This window comes from Pagrus major, chromosome 7 (genome assembly GCF_040436345.1).
Source record: "Pagrus major chromosome 7, Pma_NU_1.0".
NCBI lineage: Eukaryota > Metazoa > Chordata > Actinopteri > Spariformes > Sparidae > Pagrus > Pagrus major.
The window spans coordinates 19,603,624-19,618,998 of record NC_133221.1 but is presented as its reverse complement, the minus strand read 5'-3'; the positions used below and the strand labels follow the sequence as shown (position 1 = coordinate 19,618,998).

General features: G+C 40.0%; 1 protein-coding gene across 1 annotated transcript in view; it reads right to left on the bottom strand.

Moving 5' to 3' along the window:
* clstn1 (calsyntenin 1) overlaps positions 1–15,375 on the bottom strand; it is a 37,880-nt gene that overhangs the window by 6,068 nt on the left and 16,437 nt on the right. Inside the window, exons 2-11 of the mRNA XM_073470567.1 lie at positions 14,264–14,386; positions 9,322–9,517; positions 7,806–8,014; positions 6,919–7,068; positions 6,437–6,622; positions 6,079–6,327; positions 4,236–4,357; positions 3,943–4,105; positions 2,297–2,454; positions 1,123–1,271 (exon numbers count right to left, since the gene is read on the bottom strand). Coding sequence (XP_073326668.1) covers positions 1,123–1,271; positions 2,297–2,454; positions 3,943–4,105; positions 4,236–4,357; positions 6,079–6,327; positions 6,437–6,622; positions 6,919–7,068; positions 7,806–8,014; positions 9,322–9,517; positions 14,264–14,386 — 1,705 coding nt within the window. The remainder of the gene's footprint in view (positions 1–1,122; positions 1,272–2,296; positions 2,455–3,942; positions 4,106–4,235; positions 4,358–6,078; positions 6,328–6,436; positions 6,623–6,918; positions 7,069–7,805; positions 8,015–9,321; positions 9,518–14,263; positions 14,387–15,375) is intronic.

Here is a 15,375-nt window from a genome sequence, read left to right as displayed (position 1 = left end):
CAATTCTCAGCCAGGCTGCAGCAGGTTAAGTTCAGCTCATTGTGGTCAAGTGAGCGGTCTTTAGCATCTACACCCAGTCAAAACAGCTGCCGCTTGTATTTTTTTCTATTGTCTATTTGTGCTGTTATGTACTGGTGTTTGAACATATTACAGCAATCTTTTCTGACGTTTTATATACCAAGTCAAAACAATATTGTAATAACATAATATACATTATGGCTTTATAAATATTGTATTATACATTATATTACTATTATACATTACTTTTAAAAGGTATTAAATTTTTGTTTTTCAGTTGAATTAGATTTAAAGTTCAAAGAAATCTATTATTAAAGAGCTCTTTTTAAGTTCAATAAAGGCATGATATTTCCAAAGTCAATGAGTAATCATGTTAAGTAATCTTGCTCTCTGTATTCACCCAAATAATCGCGATCATGATTTGTAAACAAACTGACTTCATGATGGGGAGGATAAGCTTACAACATTTCACTGTGCCTGCGGCTCCACATATAAAATACTATTACAGTGCTTCCCTCTTTTTTTAACTCTACGTTCTAATGGCACCAAAAGCAGAAAAGCTGCCTTTGTATGTAAAAAGTGGTTGTATAAGGAAAATTCATGATTTGGTCTACCCAATAAAACGTGTTTATGTGGATTTGTGCATATGCAAATGCGAGAACAAATGTTAAACTGCAACACTAACTGGAACTGATCTTAGAGAAGGCTCAGCAGAAACTGGAGTATTAATATATTCTTTTCATACATCATGTGCAAATGTAATTCTCTTTTGTTCTTCACATTTGGGTCTCTGAATACATCGTTGTTATATAAAAATCTACATCAAAGAGAACTTAAAAACAAAAATACAGAACCTTACAGCTCCTCTGCCTCTGTCATTCTCAAACCTCAAAACCTTTCATGTTTACTCTCTTTGTTATGGAAATCAGGTACGACTACTGACCTCAACAAACCTTCCTCACACTTCAAGTAGAAAGACGAACCCTCTCTGAATGTTTAATAGGCACAGAATGTTGAACATTTCACAAGCGTTTGGTGGCTGCTGACTGACAGATGAGGTGACAGGACAGAGACCGAGGGGTATTTTTGGCTTCTGTTACTTACTTGACAGTGGTGGAGATGCGAAGGTGCCTGATACCAGGGGTCGGGAACTGGCGGGAGTTCAAGTAGGAGATGTGCTGCATGACCTTGTCAAAGGCATCAATGTCGTCGCCCTCCACGGTCAGAGAGGACTGGTTGGGGTTGAACTCCACCTGAAGAAAGAAATCAAGGAGACGCTGTAAAATGTGTTTCCGTCAGACTGATATTAAAATGTTGCTGTTTATAAAATGCATGACAAGTTAGATTAAGTTTGTATGGGTCACATACAAAACACTCAAACCCATAGACCACAGAAATGTGTAAATGTTATTCATTTAGTTGAAATGTTTGGTAAATATATTTACTTCAGGCCAGGATGTCTCCAAACACTTACATTTAATACTTTAATGACATTTTTAACCAAATTTAAGACCAATTTTTCAACAAGTCTCTTTCATATTGAAGCAGTGCAGGTAGTATAAAGGTAAGTAGCATATATGTTGTCCCGAGGAGAGGCAGGTTTAATGTATGAATATGGTAATAACTAATGTTATTCTACATTTTTCCAACAGGTCAGTGCAGGTATAAAGTAAAAAGACAGTATTAGGTTTAAATATTTGTAACATCAGAAATGGGGACTTCCACAACAGAAAGCTTGAAACATCTTGACAAAAAGAAATTTAAAGATGGATGAAATTACCAGTAGATAAAGTGTTTTGTGGCAATTGAGACCTCACAAATTCAAATTTAAGACTATTTAAGGTCTTTTCAATTCTAGAATTTATCAAATTGAATTTAAGACACTTAAAGACTTATGAAGGACATGTAGACACCCTGCAACTTCTTTTTCCTTGACTCAATAAGTTAAGAGTTGCAAGATTAATCTGAGGGGTTGAAAGTTGATGATGGAAAATTTACTGTTTCTAATATTCCTCAAATTTCTGTGAAATACTGAATATTCCCAACTCTTTAAGCATTTACAAACTGTCAAAATCTCCGTTTGTTGAACTGATCACAATTCAAACATCAATGCAACATGTGAAAGGAGCTGAAAGAACACTATGCTTCCTCTTATCACAATCATAAATGATTAGGAACCACTTTGTTAGACCGGGTTCTTGATGCACAAATATACTCAAATCCAGCATGACTCAGCTTGAATGTGTTTTGTGTCTCTCAAACATTTTGTCTTCCTCACCTTGACAGCTGAAGCTACCTCCTCTGGTAGCTGCACGTCCAGGCCTTCCTTGCAGGTATACAAACAGTCGATCACCTTCTTGTTCTCCAGCTTGCCAGAGCGGATCATCAGCCCCGCAAGGTTCCCCCGGAAAAACTGAGCCATTCGAGCATTTCCGCCTGGGTGCATCAGGATGGAGATGAGGGGGAGAAAACAACAACACATACACACACACACACATAAAAAAAGCAGTTACTCAAGAGTACATTCCACAGACTTCACCTTTTCTGGGCTGGAGATTAAAGCATGCCGTCTCAATGTGCAAAGCTGGCGTGAATGGCGTTCATGCAAGTTAGTATGTATGCCCTTACAAGGCCTGAGGCCCAGTGAGGGAGACGGGAGGATGATGGATGAGCTTACAGACGCCTTAGAAACATGCAACATCTGCATTAACAAAGTGAACCACTGCCTTAATGTGGAAAAATCACAGAAAATAAAAGAAAAAACAAGAAAGGGATTATCTGAGATAAATGTAAATTAATCCCCTGAAGTCACCTTATTTTCAAAAACTTCTGGAACCATCTTGATGCTCAAAATGATTAGAAATTTGCCTTGAAATATTAAAACAACTGAATATTTCAGTATTGCTGTGAGGTGAATCAATCCTGCCTAATGAGAAGGGAAACATTGTGTTGTGTCTTCCTGCTGAACCATAATGAGCATTCATCTGTGCTGCTGCAGAGTCAGACACAAACCTGGACCTGCACATCTCAAGGTCCCATGGTCATCCAGTGATGTCTGTGAGTGTGTGTGTGTGTGTGTGTGTGTGTGTGTGTGTGTGTGTGTGTGTGTGTGTGTGTGTGTGTGTGCGTGTGTGCTGCAGTAGCTTTGTTATCTGATCTGGAGGAGCTACTGCCTCTGACCCAAAGGTCATGGTCTGAAAGAAGAGCCTCCACAGCCAAAATGCTGCAGCCACGTCTGGAGTTTGTGCTCATTATATGTCTATTTCTGCTCTGCTTATGTGAAAAACAACTGCCTGGCTGCTGCAGTGAGACGAGTGTATAAATGGGGAATGAAGAAAACACAAAAAATAATGCAAAATCACACCAGTTTCACCCACACTGCATCATGCTCCAAACAGTAATGACAAAAATAAATCTTTCTGCATCTAGAATGTATCTGAATCATTCTAGTCAAAATGGTATGAGGATGCAGTTAGCGTGGTGGGACAGTGTGGACACATGGACATATCTGAGGAGTAAGGGAAAGATTTGAGCAACCTGAGGTGGGCTCAGAGACTGACTCAGTGTCATTGTCATGTCCTGAGTTGTCTGTAGAGGACAGAAACAAGAGAGCAGGGAGAGACAGGGAGGAAGGTTGAGGATCTGCAGTAGAGATTCAGAGGCTACATACGAGGACTTGGTGCATCATTTCAGAATCTAAGAAAGAGTTAATAAAATAGCGTGCGCCCTATAATTATCAGGTAGCATTAGTGTATCTTTTTACCGTTTTATCCAGAAAAATAGCTAGATTTTGCAGAGACATTTTAACCCTAAGTAAGACAGATTTTTTCTTTACAATGTATCCGTTCTTCAGACTTATTACTAAATCAACACATATGGTCACACAAGAGAATAATGGTTCCTTTAATGTATTGAAGAGTTTACCTTGCCAGCAGGCTCCGATGGTGAGCTGAGTTTCGATCTTGGAGGCGTGCAGTGGGTAGTCCTCTGTGACCAGGAAGGGCTCGAAGGTAGTGCCATCGACAAACATAGACACGGTGGGGAACTCCACATTCAGCACATAGTGATGCCACTCTTTGTCACACACCTGCAAAGAACAAAACAGAGGGGATGAAAGGCTGGAAACGGGCCTGTGAAAATTACATAGTACCACTGTAACTAACTTTACTCTTGATTAAATATCATTCTCTAAAGTTGCACAAAGCGCGGCAGCTGACCTGGTCGAGTTTCCAGTGAAACTCGGCTGGTTTGTAGTTCTCTGCCTCAGATGGATCCTGGCGGAGAAGAAGGATCAACCTGCAGTTGTGGACGTAGAGCGAGTAGTGGTGTCTGTTCATCTCTGCAGAATAGAACAGAGTGGAGATCAAGATATGAAACTGTAACTCTCAATTTTCAGTGTACATGTGTTACTGCATATGGCGATTATTTTGTGATTTACTGACACAAGATTGAAAAGGAGACATTTACTAGTATTAGTATGATTTAAATATATTCTATAGTGCTGAATTTTCTAAGGAGCCATTGAGAAGCAAAACAATCTTGTGTTGCCTAAAGTATTATTATATTTCCAACTGACAACTACACTAAAGAGGGCAGTAAATAACTAGTAAACAAGGTACATTTCAAGTACAAGCCTGCAGCCAGGTGCTTAATGATTACACAGATAACAGCTCTGAAATACATAACCACCGGGATTTGATGACTATTTTATCCATGGCATTTCTTGTTCTTATTATTTACAAACATGCCTTAACAGGTTCTCACAACGCCAGAAAGTAACAGTTTGAAACCAGTTCCACAACCAATTCCTTTTAACACATGTATTGTTCTCTAAACTGGAAATGTAACCGTAACTTATTTACTTTGGAGGAAGCTGTCAAAAACAACAGAAATCAAAGAGTCAGCCTGCACATGTAATCTCTGTACCAAACACCAACTGGCTGTTAATACTTGGAAAGATTCAAAGATTTTTAGAGAGTTTTTCTCAAAATGTATTCATAGACTCGGCCTGTAACAATATATAACAATAATCTACCATATAATTTCATGTGCTCTAAGTAGAGAACATCAGGTTATAGGTTTATAGGTCTATCATTTAAATAGACTGTGAAGAAATCCTTGAACAAACACTTAACACTTCATCTTCCTACCATTTAATTAACAACAAAATCGACAGGCCAGCCTTTAAAGAACACAAATAGGATTCTTGACTCTGGTCTGGTTATAATTTGGAAAATCTAAGACTAAAATGTAGAAGAAATGAACCAAATGTGAGACATGAATCTGCGCTGAATGGAGGTCATGACTGGAGCTTAGATCACGGGTATGGGAGCTTCCTGTCCAGGCCACAGCCGTTCTGATGTAATCCTTCTTATATAAGCAGTCGGACAGAAGCTGATGAGCTGCCTCTCGCTGGCCATGGCAGAGACTTTACAGTCAATAAGATCAAGGAGCTTGTGACCACATGCAAAATCATAAAACTAGTGACAAAAATGGAAATGTCAGCGAGCACTCGACAGAGGTAAGAAAGAAAATATAGAAGGAAGTGTGTTTCCATGTGTCCAGCTGAGCACCAACGCTGATTATCGCCTGAGGGTTTTTTTTTTTATCAGAGGCAAATTTTCAGAATTTTCAGTAATAATGCTAAGTTAAGTTCAGTTCATAAAAGGGTTTTTTGTGCTGCTTCATTGTGTTTTCCAGCATCAATGTCCAACAGCTCAGTCATTGTTTTTTTATATCTGTGTTAAGTCACAGGCATACTCACACAGAAGTTCAGCTTTTCACTTACAAATAAAACTGAACTGTACAGGCCTTTTGTTCAGCAGATTTCTACAAATATGACTGATGTAAACAACATCCGAAACAACTATTTCTACAAAACTTTCAATTAATGTTGTTGTCATACAGCAGTCTCTATTACAAGAAGACAATTTATATTATGGAGGTTTGGATTGGATTATAATAATGTATGTTTAGTGTACGTTTTTATACACAACTACTCACAAACCAATTAACCTGATAAAACAAACTAAAAGTCAAACTCTCCTCAGGGGACGTTACCTGTCTTGTCAGAGTTGCAGAGGATGGTCTCCTTCTCATGGGCCCCGGGGCCATGTCTCATCCACACAGAGATGGTGAAGGGCTCCTTCAGGCTGGTGCTCACCATACCATCAGGAACCTTGATGGCCTGGGTGCCATTGAACTCAAACACCTGGTCGCTGTCGTGTCCATTGTCAGTGGGCAGTCCGACTGTCCAGTTGGCGGAGCTGCTGGGTGCAGGCAGGAGCTCCACGGTGCCGGAGCTAGCTCCTAAATAAGCAATCAAAGTGGATAAAGGCAATTATAGTGGGCACTTAATTGAATTTCTTTCCAAACAATGTACTACTGACAATAACCATTTAGTGGAGCAGTTACTTACCACACAGCTTGTGCAGAGACTTCTCCGAGTAGGTATCACGGTCGCACCCCTTCCCAATATGGTTGGTTTCCAGCTCAACACTGGCTCGGATAGACGTGATTGGCTCGTCGCAGGTCTCCAAGTGCATGCTGGGGAAAAGGGCCAGGCTACCTGTGCCAGGCTCATATTCAATCCGCTTATTGAAGCCTGAAAGACGAAGCGAGAGGGAGGGAGTAAAGAGTGAAAAGATCTCCTTCAGCACAGCAGAGATAACATGTGAGCAGTCAATACAGGGGCTGTCAATAGTGATTACTCATTAAGAACTACTTTTGGTTCTTTCAATCGCGATAAAAGGCCTTGTGGCTTAAAGGAGTTAAATAACCTTATTTTACAATGGCAGCCTGTGTGTACTGTGCGTCGGTGGGCCACTTTTGTTCAACACAGAGGCACACCTGTATGGTGATGGTTGGCGAGCTACAGCTAGTAGAGGAGAGCTTTGATACCTTGCCAGCTGGGTTTGCAGGTGGGCTTGACGCTGATCTTGACCAGAACGTCCTCAGAGGCGCGGTTCTTTCCACAGTCGTAGGCGGTCACAGTCAGCTTGTACATGCGCTCTTTGCCATAGCTCAGCTTCTCCGTGTTCTTGATGAAACCTGAGCGAAGAAAGGAAAAAGAAGTGGGTGCCAAGGCAGCTCTTTGTTTAATTTCAAAGCAGCAGATGTGCTAAGAAATAAAAAAAAAAATCATTTGAGTATTTTGAAATATTAAAAGAAGTTGCCAAATAGAAATCTTTGCCTGAGAGTGCTTCACTGTCACGCTGAACAAAAAACATAATTTATTGATTGATGTCTGTTCGGGCCACATCATAATATTTTGATTTAATTTTGCTCAAGATGCTACAAGAGTTGATTACCAAGTTAATATGTATATAAAGTTTGATTAGCATGCAATGATAAAAAGAAAGTGATAGAGTTTGTTTGATCAGATCCCATGGTTAGTGGTCACAGTTAAGCACCTTCACCAATATTATTTATCCTCAGACTGATTGTTCCTCCTCACATTATCACCTGAACCAGGCGTTGTATCAGCTGTGCCTGGATATCTGATGTCTTTTTTACTTGATCTTTAATTTTGTTTTGCAAGACACAAAGACAATAATCCCCACAGTCCGACACAAATGACCAACTTGGGTGACATTTCAAGGAGACGGCCATCGCCCTCAAGGCAACAACCTGTGGTGAATTCTAAATGAGTCTTCTTCCTGCACCGTTGTTTACACAGATCAATAGACAATGTGATGTGAGTCAATAAATGTGTGGGTCTTGGCATGTGTTGCAGCTTTTGCCCCCCGGCAGGCACCAAGACGAGACTGCTTGGAGTCGATCCTTACCATCTTTGTCGATGGTGAAGGGCACATCAGGGGTGACGATCTCGTAGTTGCAGATTTGGCTGAACTGGAAGGAGCAGTCAGCGTCCACCGCCTCCACCTTCAAGATGCTGTCATACTTCTTTCCCTCGATGACGGTGGCTTTGTAGGACTTCTCCTTGAAGACTGGTGAATACTCATTGATGTCATTCACCTGGATGTGCACAGTGGCCCTGATAGAGACAAAATATTCTATTGTCACACTTCTGAACAGAATTTTGTTCATTTGAGCCAGAACAAGGAAAAAATCATTCAAAAGCTTCTGAGTCCGTTTTATGTTCACACTGCCTTATTACAAATAAACAGTGGACTAAACAAGTCATAATGACTGACGGGTAACTCATTAATTTGGCAGTTCTGGTGACTTTTCTCCTGCATCATCAGTGCTTCATGGACCAGCCTGAAGAAATCATATTCTGGTGACTGAAAGCAAATCTAGCGATGCTTCGCTGCATCTAACGTGTTTATTTTTCCTCTCTGGTGTTGACAAACTGCTCACAAAGAAACAATTGATTATAAGCATTCTTAGTCCAGAAGACAACTGGACCTCATTATCGCTGCAACTAACAAATCTTTTCATTATCAAGTAGTCTACCAATTCTTTTCTAAATTAATCATTTTGTCTATGAAGTGTCATATTATCATTTTCCAAAGTTCAAACGATGTCTTTAAATTTCTGGTTTTGTGCAACCCAAACACAAAGACAATCAGTTTACTCTCATGTCTGACAAAGAAAAAGCATCAAATTCTTACATTTGAGAGACTATAAAAACAGGCAATGTTTGACATTTTTGCTTAAGAAGTGAGAAGAAGTGACAATCGATGATCAACAGTTGCTGATCAATCTTGATTTAATCTAACTGTTTTAGCCGTTTACCTCATATGATAATGGACAAAAAGGTAGCAATTTATGCCGTGATACTACAGGGATCCTGACCCTAACTGTGTGGCAACTATGTCAGTGTCAAAACTCAAACTCATCACACCTCTGTTTGAATTCATTTTCTCTCATGTCCTGATATAAATTCATGTTTGCATACTTCACAAATTATCTTAGATTATCACTTATGACATCCCCACTTGACAGTTCCCACAATCAGAAGAAGGATTTAATAATAGTCTATTCGTTGAATTCCTGGTAAAATCACATATCTACCATCACACAGTCCTGTGACTACTGTGGTTGGTCTTCACATCAAAAACAAACAGCCAAATGCTACAGAGCTCATATGAACCACAGCAAACAGGTGTGAAAGCAACCTAAATTAATTTACATAAATATGAGGGCAGGCTTTAATCTTATGTTAATGAACAAGCAGTATTTATTTTATTATCATTTGCTGTGATGTGAATATATGGATGCAATACTTTATTTTGAACAAAGCTGACTCAACTATGATTGCTTGCACTGCAGTCAAACTAAACAGAATCTTGTCAAAACAAAAGAAACACACTTCTGAACTGGCAGAGTCTGACTCACTTGTGGGATTTCTTCATGTTGGCACCATCGGGACCCTCTCCACAGTCATATGCTTGGATGGTAAAGGTGTGCTCCTTCTGCAGCTCACAGTCCAGCTTGTCCTTGGCCCGGATGACCCCCTCACCAGTGGACTTGTCCAGGACCACTGCCTCGAAGGGGACATTCTGCCCATGGATCCTGAAGCCGCAAATCTCACCTGAACACGTCAAGAGCCAAAAGAGAGTTTGCTCAGAATAAGTGACGACAGGCGTGACATTTTTAATTGTACAAATAAAAATAAAAAATGTTAACAACAAAACCATAAATTCACGCAAAAAAAATAAATTAATTAAAAATTTTAAAAAAAGATCAGCCACAGGTTTTGGGTGCCAGGGAGTTGTAGTAGATTGGGGTGGGTGGTGGCTGTGGAGGAAGCCCAAAAAAAGCACTGTCATATGGGTGAGTATTTGGGGGAAGGGGGGAGTTGGGAGAGGGTGTGGGACATTTAGTATCATAGAAGACGGAGTGTCTTTTCCAAGCCACTTGAAAACATTGCATCCAGTCATGCAGGCAGAAACCGAAAAGATGTGGACAGGCATTTCACAGGAGTACTTAAAGTATCATAAATCAAAGTCACAAAACCAAGCCCATAAATACAAAGAGAACAGGATTTAAAGTGAAGATCATGTATCTCTGTGATAAGTAAAAATTGCAGCCTATCTTATAATAGAAACAATATTTAACAGAAATTAAAGAAATTAAAGCAAAATTAAATAGAGCATTATAGCATTGTGATAAGTTGATCCAGCACCAATTCAGTCATCAAAACCCGAAAAAAGTCAGTGAAAGAAAAGAAAACCTCTCAACACCAGATAATGTTTTTCTTAATTAAAGGAAGTCTTCCTGTGTAATTTTGCCTCTCGCCCAAAACTACTGCAAAATGAATCCAAACAAAATGAAATCATAGAGAGCTACAATAACAGTATTCAAACAAAACAAAACAAAGTACTGGATGAGAACTGGGGTTAGAAATATCAACTTGCTTGACATCCACATCAAATGACAACTGCAGCCATGCTAATGGTGGAGATTAGTGGTGGAGAATTAACTCAACAGATCCACTGAGGCAAAGATGCAACAACAGAAACTTTGCAGCAGAGAGAGTTTGCATTAGTTAACAATCTCAGCAGCTTTCAGTTGAGACTTAAATATCAGAAAAGTCCACAGGAGTCACTGTACCTGCACAGAGAGGCACCACCAACATGGATGATGCCTTTAATGTTACATTTTCTGAACTTTTATCCTCTTTAAATACCAATTCTAGCGTCAATTTCTCCTCCAATTTCCACGAGGAGGTTGTGAAATCATCTTATGTTTCTTTTTGGTTTGTCAAAAATTGGCTTCTCCTTCCATATTTTTTTAATTGAAATATCTGGATTGAGCAAAATGGCAGCCAAGTGATTTAAAACTCCTGTTTTTAAAGCAGCTTTCTCTTTCCTGGTGACAGCTGAAAAACTGTTAGGGTCTGCAAACTGCAATGGATGTCTCATGCACAGATATTTCTAAGTACAGTCAGCCCCACATCACACTTTTCATCCAGCTGTTGGAACTCCAAAGAATTCAGGGTGAGAAGAACATAAAGTCGAGAAAACCGAATGGGGAAATTACAGAGCATGGCAGGAGTTTCTGTGTCAAAGTGTGGATGTTGTTTTTTGCGTTAGTGGGGTTAATAGAAACAACTAAGCACAAGGCAGAAGAAAGAGCCCAAGATCACCTTCTTCAGTGAGGGTCACCTCAAAACTCTCTACAAGGAAGGGAGAAAAGATAAACCCAGATCAGTTAGAAGAAATGTTAAGAATGTCAGATAAAACACAGAGAGGACAGGAAGGAAACATACTGTCACTATAAGCTTACAAAATCACCGTCAGAGAAGCTCAGATTCAGTTTCTCATAAGCACAAAGTCTTCTGCCAGTTGAAAGAAAAGAAGGATTAAAACATTTATGAAAAGCCGGTTATGTTGAAGTGTTTGCAGTTTTATTAATGCCTCAGCAAATCCTTTTAGAAGAAACAGCTTGTGAAAATGACAGAATATCAAATGACAACCAACAGAAATCTCACTTTTTAATGTCAGCATGTTTTGGAGGATTCTGGAGAGTCAACATGTTTATCTTACTTCTCCAGACACTGCACACATATTCTCTGGATTCATTAATTCACTCTGACGATAAGATAAAAGGAAATCTTGGGAGAACAAATTAATTAAACGATGAAGTCCTTTTCTGCTTGGCTGTTTGTTTTAAAAGCCCCGTCAGGGCCTCCAGTGGGTTGGACCTGGTCATTTTGTTTTCACCTACTAAATAATTAGAAATGGATTTCACATTAGGAGCTGCTGTTTAGAGCCAGTCATGCAGTGGGAGTTGTGGGCCTCCGTGTTTACCACAGCACTAATGACCAGCTCACACCAGGAATTCCTCAGCTTTTCACTCGTCATGCAGGCCTCTCAGCACGGCTCGGGTCAGCCATCACAATGATCGTTACATATATTGATTTTAAAGTCTTGACCTGCAGTTCTCATTTAACATTTACATAAATTACCATGATTAATAATCTGACAACATTACTTGGCTACTGGGGCAATATGCTGTAAATATACACTGTGTTGCAGTGAGGGCCACACAGTATGTTAAAAAGAAAATCATGTTGAGATTAATTTAACTGATAACACAATTGTGATATCATTAGTTAGAATTATCATTTTTACAACACAGTTTTCATTTTCACTGAAAAAACTAATAAAAGGTGCAATATTTAAGAATTGGCCAGGTGTAAAATTCCTACTCCAAACCAACAGGGGGCAGTATGTTACCAGACTAAACGTTAACTGCTGCTAACTGATACTGCCAATAGCTAGCTAGCTCTGTTAGCCATGTAGCTGGTGGGCTGGACTGGGAGTTTGGGGGAGTGTTAGTGTTTACACCACTAGTTAAGGAGCTTTGGACTGTGATGGGCTAGGGCTAGCTGGTTAGCATGCTAACTTCCGTAAATATCTCTGTAACACAAAACATTGACATAATGTCAAAACTGTTATTTCTCCACTTTGTTGATAATTTTAGTTCATTTTTGGTTGTTTTCAACTAAAATTCTTACATATTGCACCTTAAAAATCATGATGATGTGACATTTGTTGGAGTCTGTACCAAACAAACTTGTTTTCCTACATCTGGAGATCAAGATTTGTAGAACAAGAGAGTACTTTACTATAATGCTGTTCTGTCACCATCACTTTAATCAAAAAATTAAAACAGCTTCTTTTGGATATTACACTTGGCCAAATTGTAATTTTGATAATATTTTCATTAACTGTCTAATCTAATGAATCAAACAACCCAGATCTGGAGGGCAAACGCTCCCTGCTTTGTGTTCCTCATTTGTTTTAGAGCACAGTCATCCATGAACACTGTGCTCATTTTCAAGTTTGAACGGGCTTTGGTTTAAACTATCTCAGCTCCATTCGGCCTGACTGAACTCACACAGACATGCGCAAACACACAAAAAGGGTCACTCTAACACACACACACACACACACACACACACACACACACACACACACACACACACACACACACACACACACACACACACACACACACACACAGTGGCTCTTCTCACATGCTAAATATTCACCTAATCACGCTGATCTGACTTGCGATTGGGCCTCTTTGGCCTGTGGGTCAGCTTTACAGTGAACCTTGTTTGTTGGCACAGATGAGCCTGCTAGAAGGAGGCTGGCACGACAGAGCTGGTCACCCCTGCTGCCACGTGAAGCCAGACTGCTTGCTCTGTTCTGTCTCTCGAGAGCTAGTTCACAGGGACATGCAGTCCATTCGTAAAATCAAAAAAGGGAGCCCCAGCCGAAAGAAGTGGGAGCACTGAGCTCGGCATTCAACGCTAATTTACTGTGAAAGGAGGCAAACAGCATGCAGAGGATGGGCATGTTACCCCTCGGAAATGATGGGCCTCTCACTGAAGTAGTCGACCTTGAAATCTGTGTGCTGCAAGGCCGATCAGCTCTTGCGAAAAAGCAAATGTAACGCGAGTTTGTGTAGAAAATTTCATCTGGCATTCCCTCTGAGAGGCACGTGGACGTTAAAGCCTCACTTGCTAAATCAGGAGACATAATCTGAGATAAAAATGGCCATATCAAGTGGAGTGAGAGCATCGAGAGAGTGTGTGAAGGGAGCAGCAGACAAAAGATCACACAGCTCATGTGATGTGAAATGGTGGGAAATCATTTCCAATGCGGTGGTGCTTTGAATCCTGGCCAAAGTCAATCCTGCTGTGATTAAAAAAACCTCCCCAGAGCTAATGCTGCCTTGGTACATAAAGCTCACTAATTGTGCCTTTCCACAGGGAGGGGACAAAAAAACAAAACAAACATGAAAGAGTATTTTGATCTGAATATCAAAAAAGTCAATCTGGAGGATATGGTAGCCAGCTGTATGTCAGTGTAACAGCCATGTCATAAAAATCAATCGAGCCACATAGTACAAAGTTATTCCTTCCTTCACTACAGAGTCAGTGAACATTTGGTTTGCATAAGTGCACATATAATCTCAAATACAATCCACATCACAGAGAGTGTTATAGATAATAAAACACACTGCGGAAAGAGGAACTTCATGTTTTAAACATGAAATGATGAGCTCAACGTTTATAAATAATCCATTAGCAAACTGATGTGTATACGTTTAAAGACATGTAATCAATGCCCTTGAAATATCTAAAAAACTTACATTATTCATACATGAACTTCTGCATTCAACACCTGTAACACAACCTCAAAGCTTTAATGGAGAGTAATAAAAATGTTTTCTCTTTTATTAAGTATAAAATGAGAGGAGGGCAGAGTGAAGCTGAGGGATTAAAGGAATAGCAGCAGCATCATTAAATCTCCTCTCTCACCTGCGTAGCGTAGAGGAGCATCCTTGTCCAGTGCAATTAGAGGGGGGTCCAGAAGTACTTTGTCATCATTTTCCGTTACGATCCCATGGTACGTCGTCTCGATCCAGGGTTTGTGCTTATTGACTGTGAGGAACACAGAGAGGAAATGTCAGCGTCTACAAAAACACAAATAATTTCTATCCTGAGGTGAGATTTCTTGATAGGCAGCTTGTTTTTCTCTCACCGGCACTAATTAGCAATTCACAGCCTTTTTTTCTTTGTTTTTAATAATCAGATTTAATCTGTGTTTTCTCAAATTGCCAGTTTGACTGTTATCTTTCCTCCCGCTGCAGCTTAAGTATTTTTTTAATGAGGTTCTGGGTGCTTTAAATATTTTTAGAAGCACTACACATAATGAAGGCTTCATCTACAACATGAACCAAGAGCCAAGGAGGACCAAGAACGTGAAGGGTCTGGTGTTTATGTTTAGTGTCCTCTAGATCCTCCACTGCACATCATTCTCCGTCTTACATACAGTGTGATAAAGTTATATTGTTTTGATTTTCTATCAAGCTGATTTTATGATAGAACTTTTCATACCAGAACCACAATCCATATCAGTGTATATCACAGGGATAATAAAGGCTCTGTCGATTACTTTCATGCCGGTTTGTGGAGTAGTAGTTGGGCAGTTTACAGCTTTGTGTGCTAGTCAGCCTGGGAAGCATCCCAGCTGCTGCAGACAGGACTGTGTTGTAGCTGGTGGCTGCAGAAAAAGCTGCAGTGAGTGACATATTTGGGCTATCTTAGAAAACAGCGTTGACGCAGGGGAGATGCAGCTCTCTTACAGCCAATATGTGCTCGCTCCAGAGCAAGAGGGAGAGGGTGGCAGTCTGTGCTACTGATCTGCAAAGGTGATGCTAACTCTGGATGACAGGGCACTGTCAGGGACAGAAACTGTGGGAGAGGTAACCAGACCAGGCACATTTTCTGCAACCATTATATATCCTACTTACTCAGTCAAATCTATACATTTTTGAATTATTATCTTAAAGAAAAATAGACTTGTTTTGTTATTTGAAGCTAGTAACTAATGTAGTAAATCCTCTCTGCCCTCACATGAACCCCACTGT